The sequence below is a fragment of the Mchenga conophoros genome, linkage group LG15 (assembly GCF_057382185.1).
Source record: "Mchenga conophoros isolate Kocher_MC1m ecotype Shallow Benthic linkage group LG15, M_conophoros_male_GT1.1, whole genome shotgun sequence".
In the NCBI taxonomy this organism is placed as follows: domain Eukaryota; kingdom Metazoa; phylum Chordata; class Actinopteri; order Cichliformes; family Cichlidae; genus Mchenga; species Mchenga conophoros.
In genome coordinates this window covers 34720848-34741273 of record NC_140540.1, presented here as the reverse complement: position 1 = coordinate 34741273, position 20426 = coordinate 34720848, and the positions used below count along the sequence as shown (strand labels likewise).

Sequence of the window (20426 nt, the reverse complement as noted above, 5' to 3'; positions counted from 1 at the left end):
ATTAAATATAGGATTTCATAACAACTAAAGAATACTTGTAACTGCAGATATCAATGAGCTGAAAGTTTTTGTTGACCTGGCATCAATCTCTGCTGGAGAAAATGACATGGATGTCGATCGAGTGGCCTGCTTTCATGATGCTGTCCTTGGTTTCTCGTCCATGCTGTATGACCTGAAGCAGGATTCTGATTTTCAGAAATTCAATGAGTCACTTGCAAAATTGTGGAAGGCACTTGATAATGACAAAGATATACCCAAGAAGCTGGTAAGACCTTCCTTTATGAAATATAACTATAAATGGATAGAAGTACTAACATTAAGAATATGTCCTGATTTATCACTGAAGCTGTTAAAAAATTAAAAACCTTGCTTCCTTCAAATATCATAGGGTATTTAAAAGATATTTCTTAATATAGATATTACTGATACTAATCTATATTAACAATATAATCAGTAGTCTGAGGTTGGATTTAGTTAAGGAACGGTCTGACTACTGTGGATGAATTTTGCTATATGGGCTGTGAAGGTTCTCAGTCATCCAGGTCATCGTGGTCTAAGGAACTTGGAAAGAAAAGTGTCTGGACTTCTTTAAGTTGCTTGAAGACATGTCACCGCTCATCCAAGACGCTTCTTCAGTTCTAAGGTCAATTGGTGGAGAGTCCCAGATTTAGCTCCTAGGGGAGTGTCCTTCAAGAGGGACATAGACCCCTATCCTTGAAAGAGTGACCTTTGTCCTTTAGATGTAGACAGAAAGCCAAGTCTTGTCCTGTGGAGGTGGCTCTTCAATGTTGTGCCATGCGTTTATGACGTGGTTGTTTGGTCACTCCAATGTAGAGGTCTGAGCATTCCTCATTACACTGTACAGCATACACTACATTATTAAGTTTGTGTTTAGGAGTTTTGTCTTTGGGATGAACCTGTTTTTTTTTTTCTGAGTTTGTGGCTGGGTCTGAAGTACACTGGGATGTCATGCTTGGAAAAGACTCCCCTGAGTTTTTCTGATAAACCAGCTACATAGGGGATGACAACATTGTTGCTTTGTCTTTCTGATCTTCCCTAGATGGTGTCTGACCTTCTTTTCTGTGCATCTTTGCTGACTTGATGAGTCAGCAAAGATTACATGTTTTAAGGGCTTCCTTTAATAATAATGATAATGTATACTTTATTGATTCCCTTGGGGAAATTATTCTCTCTGCATTTAATCCATTCACTCAGTAAAGCTTTTCTTTCCAAGCTCCTTAGACTTTTCTATATGGGCTTAGTAAGTACATTTATTTATTTATAGAGTGACTTTCAAAAAATCAAAAGGCATCTCTCTGTAAATAAAACCAACAATGCAAAAAACATTAGACCAGGAATAAAATGACACCAAAAAAGTGAAAAACTATAGCCTGACTGTCAATTTAAAAGGATACGTTTTCAGCTGCTTTTTGAAAGAGTCCACTGAATTTACAGATTGCAAACTGGACTGTGGAAAAACACGGAATTCTCTCCTCAATGTTAAAAAAAGATTATTCCTTTTTAAAATGCTTGTGAGTAAAGTAGCGGGACCAGACAGTTTATGTGCTGAGATTTATAGAGAATCTCAAGAAATTTTAGCTGGCCCGTTGTTGAACATGTACAGTGACTTCTTTAAAAATGGTCTCTTGCCCAATTCTTTCAGGTTTGCCAAATATAATTTAATGTGGCACAATAACACTCTTATTACTTAACTGATTCTGAATGCCAAAGTGGCTACAATACTACTCATCCTCACCTTCATCAGGAGTGGGAGCAGTCAAATAGCAAATCCAAATAATGTAGATTACACAAATTAAGGCATTATTTTGGGAAGGAAGCCTTCTCAATAAAAGGATTTATTTGGAAGTCAGTATACAGCAAAATAATTACTAAACCACTGCCACAAACCAAGTACATAAAAAGAAAAACTACAGTCTGTGATATGTCACCTTGTGAAAGACCCGTATTTGCTCGGGTTATCTCTTTTGATTTACCATGTCCGTAATCTGGAATACATATTTCCAGTTAACTCATCTTCAGTTATTTTATTGGACATTTATGAAAACATTTAGTCCACCTAGAAATACATAAATTGTTTTGTTTGATGTCTCATTTCAGCGGGATACTTCACGCCACCTGGACTGGTTAACAACTGTTAGAGAAAGCCATGGATCTGTTGAATTTTCATCTCTGTCTCTGGCTACATCCATCAATGAAAGGGGAATATATTTTATCAAGGCACAAAACCAGAAAAAGGTACACAAATGAATTACATGTCAGTGTTGTATAATTTCAAAATAAATAAAATATAGTTTTAGAATAAAAATTAGTTTTACAATAAAACATTGTAAAACTTTTTCTTGTAATAGTAAGTGTCACCTTTTATGTGAATTTCTTTGTAATTTTATTTGAGTATTATATTATATTATTATTATAAATTCTAAGAAACAAACATATTTTAACAACACATTTTTTAGATAAGTTCCCCTTTAAGCTGATTTTCCTGTTAACCTTTCACTGTACTAATGGTATCATAGTTTCTCGGTCGAAGGACAAACACACTTCTACAGTAATCATTTTTGATTCTTCCCTTTATAGATTGCTTTGGAGAATTCACTGACCATGCAAATTGAGGATGGACATGCAAACATGACATATACCTATGAGGACCTGAAAGAACTGCAAAATAAACTTATGCTTATGTCTGGAAAAAAGCAACAAAATCAGAGCGAAGTGGAGCGCTTCACTGAGGTATGATTTTGTTATCATTTGCTACATTGATGTTTTAACAATAGCTTATATTTTTATGTCACCTGTAATCTAATTTCTTCTTCATATTCAGGTGTTTGAAAACATCCAAAGATTTGCCAAAGCATTTGTAGACCTTCACACTGCAGGGAACCCACTTTTCAGGTGTTGGGAAGCTAAGATTTTTTGTAAAACTCAGAGTGACCCATGTATCATTATGGAAATTAGGTTTTGCAAGACCCTGTGTGGCTTCCAAGTAAATGGAAGTTTAGTTGAACAGCTTACAGCTCTATCCAAGAAGATGGAGATGTTTCTTGATGACTGGCAAAACTTCATGGACACACAGAGATTTAACCACTACTACTTAAACTACTTCACAGCAGAACAAATATTCTACTTGTGCAGTGTTCTGATTCCAACAAACATGAATGCAGAACTCGAAGACAGAGCACTGATGATGCTTTCTTTTATCAAAGCAAACTGCACAACATCAGATGTCCGGAGTATTTGGAGAAGGTTTTATAACCAATATGGCAAAAGGGATAATGAACACAGTGAGCCATCGTCACCCAGTGTTAGTCATTTTGCACATGACAGTGACTCAGCAGATGAAGCAGACAAGGCTCTTGGATTGAAAGAGTTGGAGGAGTTGTGGAATGGCTACATGAAAAACAAGGAAATATTTTTCCATGACTTACTAGACATTAGGAGTTTAGGACGTCTCTTGCAGTTGATGACAGAAAACCGAAATCAGAATGAGTTGGAAGATGAACCGGTACTCTCAGACACGAAAGACCATTCACTCAGAAGGGAGTTTCCAAAAGGCCTAAAGTCAAAACAACCTAATCTCATAATCTGCCAACATGATGAGATCCTGACTTCAAGTATCTGCTTGTACATGACCAGTGACTTTGAGCCATTGCCAACTTATGATGAAGTGCTTTTGTGTACCCCTTCAACATCTTATGAACAAGTAGAGCTTTTCCTGAGAAGATGCCTCACATCAGGTGACACTGGCCAGAAGATTTACACAATGCTGTGGGCAGACCAGCTTTCCTATGATGTTAGCTGTGCAATGGAAAAGTGTTTTCAGAAACTGCATTCCCATAAAAAGGATTACAGGCTAGTGATCTTTTGCAGCTCTGATAGAGAGCACACTTATATCCCTACTGCCTTCAGTCAGTACAAAACAGACTTTGTGCCACAAGAGCCACTGGAAAAGATCCAGCAGTACTTGTCCCTTCATTACATCGTTACCTCAGATTACAAGAACGCCATGTTCAAAGGTGGCCATTCTCTGGGTATTGTTGCTTCCAGTCGTGCAGGAGTTGGTGAGTTTTAAATGTGACTTTCTCTCCGTCAATCCATTATGTAAAATAATTGTTAAGATAGGACATCAATAAAACCTTAAAAAATACATCTCTTTTTACATTTATGCATAAATTTGCTCTAAAAGCTTTAATCCAGACTTTAATAAGGTTTTATTCATGCATTTTGCAATATCATCTACTATAGATAAAGACAATATGTAGTTCCTTTATCACATATTTTTTAGGGAACCCCATGTAATTTTGTTAAAGTGGTACACTCCTTTAAAATCCATCTTAAAGCATGTTTGTTGTAATTTAATGTACATAGTTGTCTACACAGCATACAGCAACTTTCAGATTTCAGTTATTTTACTTTAAAATGTATGTAATGCTTAGCAGTTACTTTAATGCTGACAACAAATGCAAATATCTTTGAAATAAGTTTTACAATAAATATTATAAGTTTGCAATATTTATAGTATATAGAAAACAGGGTACTGAATTGTATCTTGCGTTGTGTGAAAAATACAATTATTGACATGATTTCTGTCAACCAGTTAATAGATTGTTATTCTACCATTTTAGGCAAGTCACTGTATGTCCAAAGACTGTATGAAAAGCTAAAGAAATGTGCCACACAAGGAATGCCATTTAAGAAGTGCATCAGACTAACTGAACATGAGGTTGATGATCACAAGATTCTTCAGTTTTTGTATGACACACCACAACAAAATGATATTAAGGTGTTTCACTTTGATGTCACATCTTCAGTAAGTAATTTTTAAGTAGCCATAGTAAAAGTGCTAATATTTATGAAATTATTCAAATTAAATCTAAATTTTGATTCTTTGAGAATTCCTTAGCTAGTCATAAATTGCTTTATCTAGTAATACCGATTTTTTTTTTCCTCATACGTTGTTTATAGGTGCAAAAAGGCTTGAATGAGCTGATATTCAAGCTATTCTTTTTGCGGTACCTGATGGATTCAGATGGACAGATGTGGCACTGCAGCCAGAACCACTTATATATCATTGAATTACTAGAAACCACAAATGATCAGAACAGATGTGCCACCAGATCAGTGAGTGGAGATTTTACTGCTTGTACAGTTTATATACAGATAATTGCTGAACTTGCGATTTGCAGCTTGTAGGAGAAGATGATATTAAGATTGAGAATAGACCTGAATGTTCTAAACTTAATTATATATTTATATACTTTTAGGGACGAAAGGAAAACTTTGCATTCTTGGATGTTTTCCCAAAGGTGTTTTGCCGTCCACCAAAAGAGGTTATGACTTTGGAAATGCAGAAAGAACAAAATCCAGACATGGACTGTGATGACCCCCTCATGGATGATGAATGTTTCAGGAGTGAAGCTTATCAAAGACCATACCAGTACCTCACACGTTTTCACAACAATGACAGTCTTGACAACTTTACTTACCGAGGCATTGAAGGGACTCATGCAAAGTGTCTTCAGATACTCTTAATCAATTGTGGTATAATCGATCCATCATGGGCAGAGCTGCGTAACTTTGTCTGGTTTCTTAATCTTCAGTTGAAAGACTGTGAGAATTCAGTTTTCTGCAAATTTGAGTTGGTTGGAGACACTCTTTGTGGGTTCAAAAACTTTGTGGTTGAGTTCATGATCTTGATGTCCAAAGACTTTGCAACACCATCACTATGCATCACTGACCAGAGCCCAGGGAGGCAACAAGTTGACATCAGTGGACTAAAAGAAAAAGATTTAGCTCCATTCCTCATTAGAAAAAGGTGGGAATCAGAGCCACATCCATACATCTTTTTTAATGATGACCACATGTCCATGACATTCATTGGATTTCACCTTAGGCCCAATGGCCAGAAAGGGGTTGATGCAGTAAATCCTTTGACAGAAGAAGTGATAAAGAAGAACATCATGACGCAACAGCTGTACAATGGCTTAGAACATCAGAGAGTTCCTTTCAATGCAGACTTTGATCAGCTTCCTAGAGCTGACAAGATTGAGCATCTGTGCAGTGTTCTTGGCGTCAAGTGGCCAACAGATCCCGATGTAACATATGAACTGACCACCGACAATATCCTCAAAATGATGGCAATTCATATGAGATTCAGGTGTGGCATTCCTGTTATCATAATGGGGGAGACAGGATGCGGTAAAACAAGGCTGATAAAATTTATGTGTGAACTAAGAAGATGTGGAGCACCAGCAGAAAACATGAAACTGGTCAAAGTTCATGGAGGAACTACGTCAGAAATGATTTATGAGAAAGTGAAGGAAGCTGAAACTCTTGCAAGGACCAATAAAGAGAATCATGATCTTGACTCAGTACTTTTCTTTGATGAGGCAAACACCACAGAAGCCATCAGTAGCATCAAGGAGATCCTTTGTGATAATTCAGTGCAGGGACAAGAGTTTTGCTCTAATACAGGCTTACAGATAATTGCAGCCTGCAACCCTTACAGAAAACATACAGACCAGATGATTGAGCGGCTGGAAGCATCAGGACTGGGTTACCGGGTTCGGGCTGAGGAGACTGAAGACAGACTTGGCTCCATCCCTCTCCGCCAGCTTGTGTATCGTGTTCATGTGTTACCACCCAGCATGATACCTCTTGTTTGGGATTTTGGACAGCTCAATGACACAACAGAGCAAATGTACATTGAACAAATAGTACAAAGACAGGTGAAGGCCAGCGCGATTGACAAAAACTATATCCCAACAATAATTAAAGTGTTATCGTCATCGCAAAAGTTCATGAGAGAGAGGAAAGATGAATGCAGCTTTGTCAGTCTGAGAGATGTTGAACGTTGCATGCAAGTATTTCTGTGGTTCCACAAAAATCACCCAATGTTTGCTGAAGCTCTAAAAGCCTTTTTACAGCAGCAATCACACAGACAAAAAATACTACCTGCTAGTGACAGAGTAATCTGGTCACTCTTGATGGCTACTGGAGTGTGCTATCAGTCCTGTTTGGAGAGCAAAAACAAATATCTGAAAACTATCAGCCAAATTCTTCCTGAGTATAAACCACAGAGAATAATGAAGGAAATTCAACTCATGCAGGACCTCCTGCTCAATGGTGTACCCATGGCTGAGACAATAGCCAGAAATGAGGCTTTGAAAGAGAACTTTTTCATGATGGTGGTCTGCATTGAGCTGAGAATTCCCCTTTTTATTGTTGGAAAACCAGGAAGCTCCAAATCACTATCTAAAACTCTAGTTGCGGATGCAATGCAGGGTCCTACATCACATTCTGACCTCTACAAAAAGCTCAAGCAAATACATCTGGTGTCTTTCCAGTGTAGCCCTCATTCAACTCCTGAAGGAATCATCAATACATTCAAGCAATGTGCCCGCTTTCAAGAAAGCAAAAACCTGGATGAATATATTTCAGTAGTTGTTCTTGATGAGATTGGATTGGCTGAGGATTCCCCGAAAATGCCACTGAAAGCACTGCACCCATTACTGGAAGAGGGTTGTGTTGATGATGAGCCAAAACCTCATAAAAGGGTTGGGTTCATTGGAATTTCCAACTGGGCACTGGATCCTGCCAAGATGAATCGTGGAATTTTTGTGTCCCGTGGAGATTTAAATAAACAAGAGCTCATCAAAAGTGCCACAGGAATCTGCTCCTCTGATCAACATGTTCTTGAAAAGATTAATCGTCTCTTTGAGCCATTTGCAAAAGCATATATGACAATATGCAAGAAAGGCAAAGGATTTTTTGGTCTGCGAGATTTCTACAGTCTGATAAAAATGTTATTTTCAATTACCAAAACGTCTAATAAGCGTCCTACTGCAGATCAGATCACCGGAGCAGTCCTGCGAAACTTCAGTGGAAAAGATGATGTTGATGTAATTGACACATTCAGCAGAGAAGTCGGAACTGACTTTTCTAATACTAATATCACAACTATTGATATGGTTGAGCAAAGCATCTGTCCAGCTTCCAAAATGGAGGAAAGTCGTTACCTTTTAGTACTCACAAAAAACTTTGCTGCTCTTCAGATTCTCCAAAAGATATTCTGCTCTCATCAAATTCGCCCAGAGATAATCTTTGGGTCAAGTTTCCCAAAGGATCAGGAATACACACAGATTTGCAGGAACATAAACCGTGTCAAAGTGTGCATGGAGACAGGACAGACAGTTGTGCTTCTCAACCTTCAAAATCTGTATGAAAGTCTGTACGATGCTCTAAATCAGTACTATGTGACCCTCGGAGGTCAAAATTATGTTGATCTTGGTTTAGGAACACATCGTGTGAAATGCAGAGTTCACCAAAACTTCAGGCTCATCGTCATTGAAGAGAAGGAAGTGGTTTATGAGCAGTTTCCAATACCACTCATTAACAGGTTGGAGAAACACTACCTTGACATCAACACTGTCCTCACAGAGGAACAGAAGATCATTGCCAGACAACTGGAGGAATGGGTTAATGATTTTGTCTCCTTAAGTAGTTACTCCTCAGAAAAGAAGTATGATCCAAGTGATGTGTTCATCGGCTACCACTCAGACACTTGTTCCTCTGTGGTCATGCAAGTAACAGAGCGTGAGAGTACTGAGACTGATGCTCAGGTCACTCTGAACAAAGCCAAAGACATTCTGCTCAACTGTGCCACTCTGGACTCAGTGGTTCGTTTGGAAAAATCCAAACTGCCTGATGAGGAACAAGAGCATTTAATGCAAGAGTTTGTTAAAGAAGCAATGCACAGTTCACTGGGAGACTACATTGTGTATCACACCCAGCAGCCTGAACAGTCACACTTCTTATTCACTGAGGTAATTTTTTTGTTTGCTTTCAAATATTACACAGCAGCCGAATAACTTTGTAACTTGTTTAAACCAAGTATTGATAATCTGTCTTGAATTCTAGGCCCGTTGAAACTGCTATAATTTTTAGTTCAAAAGAAGGAATATTAAGTGTCATTATGGGCATATGTTGGGTGTTGATGTCAGGTTGATGTCAGGACTCTTTATTTGCACTGAGAGTAAGTTTTTAAAGAAAATATGTTCTTCATATTACAACTAGTTTTTACTTAATATACTCTTAATTTCTCACACTATTTTCTGCTAACGGTTTTTCAACTTTCATATTATCATGGAAAGTAGAAGCACTAGTTAAGATTTTTTTAAGGCTTCAGTATAATTCTTATTTGGTTTTGTTAAAAGACAGTTAGAATTTCACGTGGCTAACTAAATGTGAGGAAAACCTGATACTGTGTATAAACAATACCAAATAGTTTGTGGAATGCTTTATTAATTACATATAATGACACATGAAGGAGACATGAAAATACACAAAATGTGGGTTGTCTTTTTTTGTCATTTTGTCATTCTTGGTTCTTTTCTATTCTCAAGGTTACAACCTTTTCCAGGCTGCTCACTGCAACAGACACTCAACAGCTGCAGAACCAGATAAAGCTGGATGCTGTACAGCTGCTATCACTCCAGCAGTTTGATACTGAGTACTCTTTCCTCAAGAAAATCAGGTATGCATTCATAATATAAATAAATAAATCATCTGCTGGTGTTCATTTTAATTAAACTGATCACCTGTCTTTTTTTTTTTACACCCTTGTGCTTTTATATCTTGTGATCTTTCTTATTATAATCAATTAAAATTAATGGTGTCTATTAGGGGTGCAACTATACATAACATTCAAGGTTCGGTTCGATACTTTGGTGTCACGGTTTGATATTTTTTCGATACAAGAAAATGTTCATGCTTTTTTAATTTGTAATTTATTAAAATTAGAAATATATATTTTAACTCAAACGTACAGTTTTTAAATTTAATGTTGCTGAAACAACAAAGGGATAAAATAATAAATCTATCTGATCGAGAAATACTCATCTTTGGAAAAGAGAGTTTATTAAAGAGAAATGGCTTTTTCAAAAAATAAAAGCTATACTATACGCTTCTTCTGGGCTATATTCTCAGCAACATGTTAAACATATCAGGTCCCCATAAGGAGAATCATGTGCTAACGGCTGTCTAAATGACTCGGGTAAAGTTTGTAGCATGCGTGCTTGTTGTTTTTCTCGGCTTCCACTTGTCTTTGCACTAGGATGATGTTGGAGTAAATGTGCAGTCATATTCGTTGTGTTCCCACTAGTGCTGTCAGCGTTAATCTCGTTGAAATGACGTTAAAGCTACAACACGGCAAATCTCTGTTAACGAGCTACCGCGGATCACCCCGTGCGTGGGGCTGGATGGCGTCAACGAGCTAACTGTGCTAACGCAGTAGTTCCCACCCAACCGGTCGCAGCAGATGGCCGCCCCTCCCTGAGCCTGGTTCTGCCAGAGGTTTCTTCCTGTTAAAAGGGAGTTTTTCCTTCCCACTGTCGCCAAAGTGCTTGCTCATAGGGGGGTCATATGATTGTTGGGTTTTTCTCTGTATCTATGAAGCGCCTTGAGGCGACTTTTGTTGTGATTTGGCGCTATATAAATAAAATTGAATTGAATTGAATTGAATGTAATTGAGCATTGCGTGGCGCATCCAACATACTGTTTTACTTTTGTCCGTGACGCGCTTAACTTCAGGGTCATACTTCACATGAAGACCAAAATAGTTCCAAAGGCCACATCTGAATGAGGGTGGGGGAGGTTCAATTTGCCATGTTGCAACGAGCTTAGCTTCTGTCTTGCTAGCTTGCGCTGCGCTCAGTGGATCTGCGCTCGACAGTGCAGCCTAGGCGGAGTAGTCGAACGCAGATCCACTGAGCTCTCAATACAGACAGCATCGTCAGAAGAAAAGTTGATCAAATAAATTAAAAAATTTGTATTGTTCGATACATATGTGTAGCAAACCGAAAGCACTGTATCAAACGGTTCAATATCGATACGAGTATTGTTGCACCCCTAGTGTCTATTATAGTGAGTAGATGCATGGATCCACATACCACTTAGTTATTGTTGTGTTTATTCAAATATATGTTTTAATATATGTCTCAATACTAGGGAATTTCTGGGCTCAACACTTGCAGACAAAGTGCTTATTATCCAAGCGGAGTATGATGAAGGCTCCCACAGAAGGAATATTCTTTCTTCAGCCAAGTGAGCAGGAAGATCATCCCATAATGACTTTTATTTAATTTGCTAACATTAATGCAAAATTTCTAATTTTCTCTTTTACTTTCTTGTTTGAATTTCAAAGATATTCATGCTTCAATGAAATAAACAAGTATGACACTACTGATGACATGAAGACGTTTGTGTACTTTGTCATCAAGCTACCTCGAATGGAGGGTGGGACGACCTATGTTGGTTTTCAAGGCGGTTAGTCCTGCCACACACAGACACACACACACACAGACAAACAAAGGTTTTATTTCATGTCAGCGAATTTGTGATGTTTTAATGTTAATATATATTTTAATAAACATGTTTCATGTTTAATGTGTTATGTAACACATTAAACGTCAACATCAAAAAATTGAGTGTTCACAGAGGACAACAGTTAACTGTGTCTTTCTTATTCATACCTTTTCAGGTCCTTGGAGATCTGTTCACATCGATGATCTCAGAAGATCAAAAGAGTTTGTTTCAGATGTTCTTTCTTTGAAAAACCAACGCATCAGTGATCTTTTTGAAGATCCACCTGAGGGTAAATCACCATTTTTTTTTCCTGTGGAATATTTTGTATACTACTACTACTACTACTACTACTACTACTAATAATAATAATAATAATAATAATAATAATTCTTTTTTCCAAGCCATGGAGACAGAAGATTACACCGGTGTACCACAAATAGCTGAATCCACTGTAAGTGTTATTTACCACATTTAAACCTTGATAGAATATCGGTATTTCCACACGACCAAAGGACAGTTTATTCATCTCTGAGAAGGTTTAATATTTATTACCACTTTCCCTCTTTTACATTTATTGTCTTCTTTTTTCAATACTTTTAATCAGTGGTACCAGGCTTATTCAGTGTAACTACTAAACATATTTGTCAGTGCTGAAATAGATAAAATCCAATCCAATCCAATATCCAGTGATGATATTTAAAATATTACAATGATATCAATATGGAAAAAAAATTGAATTTTTTTTTAAATGTTTTTTTGAATTCAAACAGCTGCATCTGTCAGAAAATCTTTGATTCTGAGTTATGTAAGACAGTCTCACTGGTTGACTAATATATCCCACCCACTTGACAGTTACTCTTCTGAGAATGCTGTGATAGCAGTAAGCAGTGGTTTAAATGTTGTGTGTGTTAATCATTACTATTCATTTTCTTATTAATAATTAGAGCTGGGCGATAGAACGATAACGATATGTATCGCGATATAACTTTTACTCGATAGAGAAATTAAGCTATCGCGATAGACCTCGCCGCTCTTGTCCTCTAAAAAAAAAATTTAAAAAAAAAAAAAAAAAAAAGGTCAGCCAATCCAAATTCAGTAGCGCAGAGCCGAACCAATCACAGCCGCAGCGTCACGTCGCGTGACTTGTTACGTACAGCACAAGTGCCAAGCCGCACGTGTGTTTGTTTGGGAAGCAGCCAGCGCATAATGGAGGAAATGAGTGTGCCGACTAGAAAAATCAACCGAGCATGACCGAAGAGAAAACAGATGATGGTTCCAATGCCGGAGAGATTGTCGAACGGAAGAGCCATAGAAGTTCCGTAGTGTGAAGGTATTTCGGCTATTTCAAGTCTGACAAAAAACAGAGTAGCGTGCACTGTAAATTGTGCCGAAAGCAAGTCTGGAAATACAATAAACTGGTGCATGCGTCACACTGTGCGCCACGTTATTGTTTCGGTGAAATGAATTTCTACAATACTGTTACTGTTAATTCTACTCTCTGCAGTGTTTAAATGCTTACATATACACACAGTTACTGTCCCTCCACACATACGACTCGGTTCTGCTTCTATGTCCCAGCTTTGTTTACTTTTTCCCACCGAGGCTTCTAGACTTCTGATTGGCCAACATTTCTGCACGGTTAGGAATCTAGCGCCACCTGCTGCTTTGGCATGTTCATAGCAGCGTTTTCCTTCATTTCTGCCTTTATGTGTGGACGGGATTATTTTTTAAAACGAAAACGGAAAATCTCCGTTTTCAAAAATACCCGTGTACGTGTGGACGTAGCCTCAGTCTCTGACTGGAAGCGCTAATTCGTCATTCGGCTTTTGTCAGACTAAAGTAACTGTTAAAACTGTTTGAAAAGCTAAGCTATACAACAAGGAGAGATTGAGAATTTCCTTTTAGTTCTCAGTTTATTTGATATTGACAAAAGTTAGTCAGTTTTGTCTATTCTTCTGTAAAACAAACTAAGATTTATTTTTAGAATTAATATTTTGTTTCTAAGTGGAACTGACAATTTAGTCTGTTTCGTTTGTTCTATTTTGAAACTTAAACGCTTTAGCGGCTGCCTTTTGTGTAGTTTGCAATATTTGCCTTTATTTATCTGAAAAAGTCTCATGTTCCTTAAGTACATCTACCCTGTTGAACTTATTATGGGAAATAAATATTTAAAAACAAGCTGCTGATTATTTCACATTTTACTTGTGAGCAACGGCACATTTAAATCTTACAAATATAGTTATTTGGCTTATATCGTGATAGATATCGTTATCGCCTGAAATGAAAAAAACATATCGTGATATGAAAAAATCTCATATCGCCCAGCTCTATTAATAATAATTCACAATTATTTTGTAATAATTTTTTTCAGGTTTTGGAAGGTGTATTTGATACTACAGATCTGGTGAGAAGTTGTGTGCAGAGTGCAGTGAGCATGCTGAGAGATGAAGTGGACAGTGGAGAATTTAGCACCAAGAGGGTTGAAAATCTGCTCACTCTTCTGGATGGAAATTATACTCAAGGTAGAAAATAATGATGTAAATGTAACACCCGTCCCACATTCTATTGAGAGGGGTCCTGGGTTCCTCTTGTTACTTACTACTGATACTCCCTTTTTGATGCTTGTGACATGACATGTGCAATAAAATAGACTATATGGAAATGAACCACAGACAAGCAGGTCAATTATAAATTCAACTCCACTTTAGTAATGATTAGCTCCAATAACACAAAAGGTAAGGTATCTAATATCAACTGTAACCAAATAATTAAATAATATGGTGGGCCCACACACACTCTCACCGACACACACACCTTAACTGCAACAGTCTTTCTGTATTAACAAACACCTTGTTGCAGGCCTGAGTCGTGGCTCGGGTGCGTTGGGACCTAAAACAACATGGCCGCTTCACTTGTTGCCAAGCACTAAAATAAAAGCACGTGCAAACAACAGTACTCATGGCTCCAGGCAGTTCAAGGGGCTAGTCGGGGAAACTGGGTCAAGGCCACCAGCAAGGCACAGCAGCAGCACTCACAGTTGCTGTATTCACATATTCTCACGTTAACACATAAGAAAAACAGAAGGGACCTCTCTGGCCTGCCAGCAAAGACCTCTGTGTCCTCCTACTGAATTAAATAACCCTGCTAAATGCCGATTTGCATACTGTTACATACTCTGTCAGCAATATTAACATTTGCTAAATACATGAGTACAGAGCAGGACATGAGCTAAGCAAACATACTAGGCTAAGTTAGCGGCTAATCGCAGCTAACAGTCAGCCCGTTTTACATGGCAACTTAAGACACAAGTTTCAAACAAAACTCACAGATTCATATTTACCTCGCAGTAGGGTCAGTGTTATGGACAGCTACAATGAAACTGCAGCCAAAATGCATTTTGATGAAAAAATGTGATGACATAAATTAATTTTGTTTTCAAGGAGTGTTTGCAGAAATTGTGAGGAAGCGTCTTCACTCACTGTTAAAGGATTATGAGGTCAACATCCCCAATCCAAAAAGCTGGGTCCTGAATGAGGCATCTAATGTCATTTCTCTTCAAGAAGGAGGGACATTTCTGTAAGTTTCTGTAACATTTGCCTCATGCCATACTTTTTTCTCTTTTTTTTGCCGGGGGGGGGGGGGGGGGGTGTATTTCATTAAATCACTTATTCATCATTTATTGAAATACATTTTATGTCAAATGTAAAATACGCAACTCCAAACAAGACACAACAGTTACTTGTCTCACCTGTAACCCTGGGTTGATATCAGCAGATGTCAGGCTGATTTTATGAAAGTTGCATGAATATTTCTTTCAGACACACACTGTGGAGGAAAATCCAAGCGGTTGTCACTCCACTTCTGGCCTACTTGGTCTCAATCATTGACCGAGACTGCAATATGGACCTTCTCTTGGATGATGAAGAAGATATCAGGAATCTCTGGCTTGAAATTTTTGGGAACAAAGAGATGCTCAGTGTGCCGTATGTGAGGGTGGAAAACAAGTAGGTATCTTTTGGTTATGGTATTTGCTCATATCAGATTGGACCCCTTTGCCTTCAGAACTGCCTAATTCTTGTGCATATTGATATGATAGCATCACACAGTTGATGAAAATTTGTTGGTTGCACATCTCTGATGTCAAACTCCCACATCTATTGGATTGAAATTTGGTAACTGTGGAGGCCATTTGAGTGCAGAGAATTCTTTCTCATGCTCAAGAAACCAGTTTGTGATGATTTGATCTTTGTGACATAGTGCAAAGCAGCCATCAGATGGGTACACTGTCATCACAAAGGAATGAACATTGTCACCTGTAATACGTAGGCTATGGTCTTTAAATTACATGTAGTTGGTACTAAGAGGCCCATGGTTTGGCCAAAGGATATCTCCCACACCATTACACCAGCAGCAGCTGGAACTATTGATACAAAGTAGGATGGATCCATAAGGGTGCAATAGAAGAATTTGACACTCTCCAGCTTTGGCAAGTTCATACAAATGGTAGCCTCACTTTCTTGTTCTTAGCTAACAGGAATTGTATCCAGTGTTGTCTTCTGCAGCTTTAGAAGCCCACCTGCTTTAAGATTTGATGTGTTTGTGTTCAGAGATGCAACCCTAGCAATGATTATGTTTTAAAATACCAATTGATGATCAGGTTGTTTTGTCTAAATGCACTGAGTTACTGTCTTTGGCTGATTAGAAAGTTAATGAGCAGCTGAACAATTGTAACTAATTAAGTAGCTGGTCAGTGTATTCAGTGCAAATTGTGTGACTTTGGGGTTTTGTAAGGGACAGTCTTTTTAAATGATCAGTGGTAAAATTACTCTTGTCAAAGTGGTTAATTTTCTGGCACATCATCTATTTAAAAATAGCATTTGTAAAAAAAAATTTAATCTTGGCCCTCTTACTTTTACAGAGTATTAATGGTACAAAGCCACATCACAGGTGGCCACACCATGTGCTGCCGCATGCCATTCAGTTGGTGGATCAAAGACTTCCTAGATGGGCTCATGATGCAAGCAAGACAATCAAAACATCAAAGTAAATATGCCTTGAAGTTGTGCTTTAATTGTTAGTTTAAACCTTTTTTTAAATTGAATCCTAATATATTAATGGAACTCTTACCTTTTTAAATTTTTCTTACAGAGCATTCGTTTGGGGATTTCCATGATTTGTTCTTGAAAACTCCACTTGGCACTTACATGGCAAAAAATGTGAATGAAAAATTGAAAAAAGAATTTTTCAAAAAGTACCTGCAGGATTTTGTTTCCATGACCATGAAAGTGGCATCAGATGAAAAATTAGAGGTGAGATGAATGAAGGAAAATGCACAATAACTGTCTCCATTAGTACAATGTGACTTTTCATTTCCTCAAATATACGGTAGGCTTGCTTCATGTTTTCTTGAAAATGCTTATGTTCGATTAATGTTACCTTTGGTTTGAGGTAAATCCCACTACCCAACAACATAAAATCCAATAAGAAGAAAAAAATCACTGCACAAACTTTTCTCAGTTGTCACAACCGTCCAGTTTACTACACTCTAATATAGTGGAGCAATTAGGATTAGCTAAATCTTTTCATCAAAGTACTGGTAAAAACTAATCATTAAAGGTAACTTTAAAGGTTCAAATATAAGTTTGCTGGAATGAGTGTGGAAGTATTATAATGCATAGCAACAATGTGGAGCAGATCAAAGCAATGCTTTGTTAATTACACTTTGTATTTGATGCTTTACATGGCTCAGAGTAAAGCATCATTCGGAATTTTTTCAATCAAAATAATACATTAAATGTAATGCCAGTTTAAGTTGCTAATATTCCAAACAAATATTGTGTCAATAATCTACTTGGGCCTTTACTCCTCAGCTACTTTGTCAGGCCATGGCCAGCTGTGTTGACGAAATACAGAGACAAAAACAAGATGATGAGCTTTCTCTACCGCTCATCCACATTGCCTATCATTTTTGCCAAAGCCGTCTTCAGAACCTTTCACGGATGATTTCTCTACACACTGAAATTGTTTCACCTTTGCAAAGAAACCAGCAAATTAGACGTTGTCCTGAAATGGTAAGTGTATTTCTTCATTCCTGGTGCTCTGAGAATTTATTTATAAAATTGCCTTTAGGGTGTGGATATTTTTAACAATCATAGAACTATTCAAAGGATATTATAAATATTAGAAAACTGCTTAATCACTTACAAACTGTTTTGTTCTGCTGTAGGTTTTGGATGTCTATGCAGCCACGGCATGTGTTGAAAGCCTGGAACCTTGTAATTTAGAGAGTGATATCCGCTGCCAGCATTGGCTGAGGAAGGTGAAGAAAGTGCAGGCTTCACTGGAATTGATTTGCTCTCAAAATAATCGTCAACAATATGGTGAGCACTGCAAGAAAGTACTCCGTGACGTCAGGTAAGATACTGATGCAGTGAAAGTAGAATTTTGTTGCCCAGTTCTCTCTAGTGTTGACTGAAAGAAACTGCGAAAGATTTTTGTAGTTATTTATTGTTATGACTTAAAGTTATGGGGATTTTTTAATGCAGTATATTCTTATTTTAGCAAAGATGTAGCACACCTATTTAAACATAAGATCTGGGACATTAAAGTGTCAACTTATGCTTCCCCCCATTGCTAACCAACATGTTTAGTAAATCCTAGCACAGGTGTAAAATGCTGACTTTGATAGTGCTGTAGGGGTGGGTGATATAGCCCTAAAGTTATGTCAAAACATTATAAGAAATATAATAATGATATTTCTGATGATATAGAAACAAAAAACTGAACTTTTTTTTTGTGTGATTGCAGCTTGCGGGCAGCAACATGTATTAGTGCAAACAAAATAAAGGGCATTGTCCTCTTTTCCAATGAGCTGCTGTCAATGATGGCATAATCTCATTTTAAGTGTGAATATATTGCCAGTATAAATGACCCAGTATAAGTCAAATGTAAGCACAAAAGTAGCCTATGTAATATCTTCCTGGAAATTCTAAGTATGTAATAACCACTAGTACTAGTTGAACACTAACTGTAACTCAACTCAACTGTGTAATTCTACAATGCTGCACAGTATCATCACATAATAAAACTGAAAATTATTTTCTATTTGGGACATTGTATGTTGGGTCAAGCTTTTCAGCCAACTTCTTGTCCTGCTTTACCACTATGTGACCACAGCATAAGTTTCCATCCACCGCTGGCTCTTCCTGATAATTAGCAAGTGTAGCTTGTTGAGTCAGTTGTTTACATTTGGGTGGCACATCAACAGCTACTAGTGTCTCCTTCTTCATAGTCTTCCATATTTTGTACTCTGCTTTGTTATTGGTTATTTAAGTAGCTCCATGTTTTTTACTCAATTGTCTTTAGAGGCTGGCACGGAGCTCAGTCGTGCCTAAGCTTATCTTGTTGTTTGAAGCATAAATATTTTATATCACATAAAAATGACCAGGATGATATGACACAGCTCATATCATTAGTCTATCATTAGTGTAGAGATAGATATATATATATATATATATATATATATATATATATATATATCTAATATATAAATATAAAAAATCAAGAACATACTAACTTTGATCATGGTCTGTAATATTTTGCAGTCATGGTTGGAAACGCATCTACATCCTCTCGTTGTTTGTGGAACATTTGGTGCTGGGTTTCCAAAATGAAGACAATCAGCTCAGGACACTGGTCCTGAACCACATTAAAACCCTTAGTAGAGTAAGTGTGTTTGTGTATATGTGTGTGTTTGTTTTTAGTTTATGTTTTGTTTTGTTTTAAATCAAAGGTCACAGTCACACCTAGTCAAATAACCAATCATTATTCAGCGCAAATTGTTTGATTTAGGTTTAATTTACAAAATGAAAAGACCTCTGTATTCTCCAATACATCAGCAATTTCGCCTACGCAAGATGATGGAGGCACTCTTTTTGTCTGTAACCTGTCCATATTGCACAGAAGTCTGTTTTAATGAGACAAAGCACCTTAGTTGGGCATAAGATTGTTTTGTTCTTCTGTCTTAAATAAATTAATATAATGATTATAATTACTGTATTCTTTATTATTTTAACCTATGTTTAAGGCTGTGGAGACAAACTCGGATGTAAAGTCTACACAGGCTTTTGAAGCAGTAGTTGAAGTCCTGAAGTCCTGTAAACAGGGGGCAACTAATCAGATTTTCAGGTAAAGCCTTGTTTTGCTTTAAGCTGGCCTTTAAATGAATTTATATGAAATATGGAAGAATTTAAAGGTAATTTGATTGATGTTGGTTGCATTTTCCTGAAGGTTTGGAGGTGAATGTGGGGTGTGCATGAGAGAGCCTCTAGAACCAGTGGGGCTGCCATGCTATCACATCTACTGCTTAACGTGTATCAAGGAAAGCCTTGATGCAGGACAGGCGTTCTGTCCCACCTGCCGCCAACAATTACCAGATGACTTCCAGCCACATGTTTCTGAAGACACAAGGTGAGATTGTTTATTTGTGTAAATAGCTGATAACGCATGTGTAAACATTCACAGGAATTGGCTGTTTTTCACATTCATAACTATACAGCTGCTTTATATTACAACCTTCTCAGAAATACCTTAAACAGCTTTAAACTTAAAGAGTATTTGCAAAGTTTTTCAATCTTAAGGCTTCAGCAAAGGTTCAATCCAGAGTGCTGACATGATACGTGTTACAGGCTTATCCTACTAGAGTATTTGAAGGAATTACCTAAATGATAATAAGTAGATATGCAAAACATCACACAGGTGGAACCTACTACTGTCTGTATGCGTCAGGGTAACAAGATTGGCTCCTTTTGCGCCTTCCCTGGTTCAACTGTTATGGCAGGATTGCCATATTTGCCTTTATGAAATATAGTTACAGGCTGCCACTTATAATCGATGTGTCACCCATTCATTCTACAACATTTTCAAATATAGAAGACGTACAGTGGCTTGTTGCTTAGCACTTTTGCCTCACAGCAACATGGTCATGGGGTCAAACCTGGGTAAGGTTGTTCTTTGTTGAGGTTGCATATTTGACCTGTGCTTGT

General features: G+C 37.5%; 1 protein-coding gene across 1 annotated transcript in view; it reads left to right on the top strand.

The window, feature by feature from the left end:
• LOC146558749 (E3 ubiquitin-protein ligase rnf213-alpha-like) overlaps positions 1 to 20426 on the top strand; it is a 68849-nt gene that overhangs the window by 20835 nt on the left and 27588 nt on the right. The window contains exons 23-44 of the mRNA XM_085246754.1: positions 48 to 265; positions 2119 to 2256; positions 2599 to 2751; positions 2843 to 4079; positions 4644 to 4828; positions 4984 to 5139; positions 5283 to 8843; positions 9423 to 9553; positions 11026 to 11121; positions 11222 to 11343; positions 11558 to 11671; positions 11784 to 11833; positions 13754 to 13904; positions 14823 to 14958; positions 15201 to 15386; positions 16301 to 16425; positions 16531 to 16691; positions 17253 to 17453; positions 17609 to 17796; positions 18987 to 19107; positions 19469 to 19569; positions 19672 to 19851. Of these exons, the coding sequence (XP_085102880.1) occupies positions 48 to 265; positions 2119 to 2256; positions 2599 to 2751; positions 2843 to 4079; positions 4644 to 4828; positions 4984 to 5139; positions 5283 to 8843; positions 9423 to 9553; positions 11026 to 11121; positions 11222 to 11343; positions 11558 to 11671; positions 11784 to 11833; positions 13754 to 13904; positions 14823 to 14958; positions 15201 to 15386; positions 16301 to 16425; positions 16531 to 16691; positions 17253 to 17453; positions 17609 to 17796; positions 18987 to 19107; positions 19469 to 19569; positions 19672 to 19851 (7711 nt within the window). The remainder of the gene's footprint in view (positions 1 to 47; positions 266 to 2118; positions 2257 to 2598; positions 2752 to 2842; positions 4080 to 4643; positions 4829 to 4983; positions 5140 to 5282; positions 8844 to 9422; positions 9554 to 11025; positions 11122 to 11221; positions 11344 to 11557; positions 11672 to 11783; positions 11834 to 13753; positions 13905 to 14822; positions 14959 to 15200; positions 15387 to 16300; positions 16426 to 16530; positions 16692 to 17252; positions 17454 to 17608; positions 17797 to 18986; positions 19108 to 19468; positions 19570 to 19671; positions 19852 to 20426) is intronic.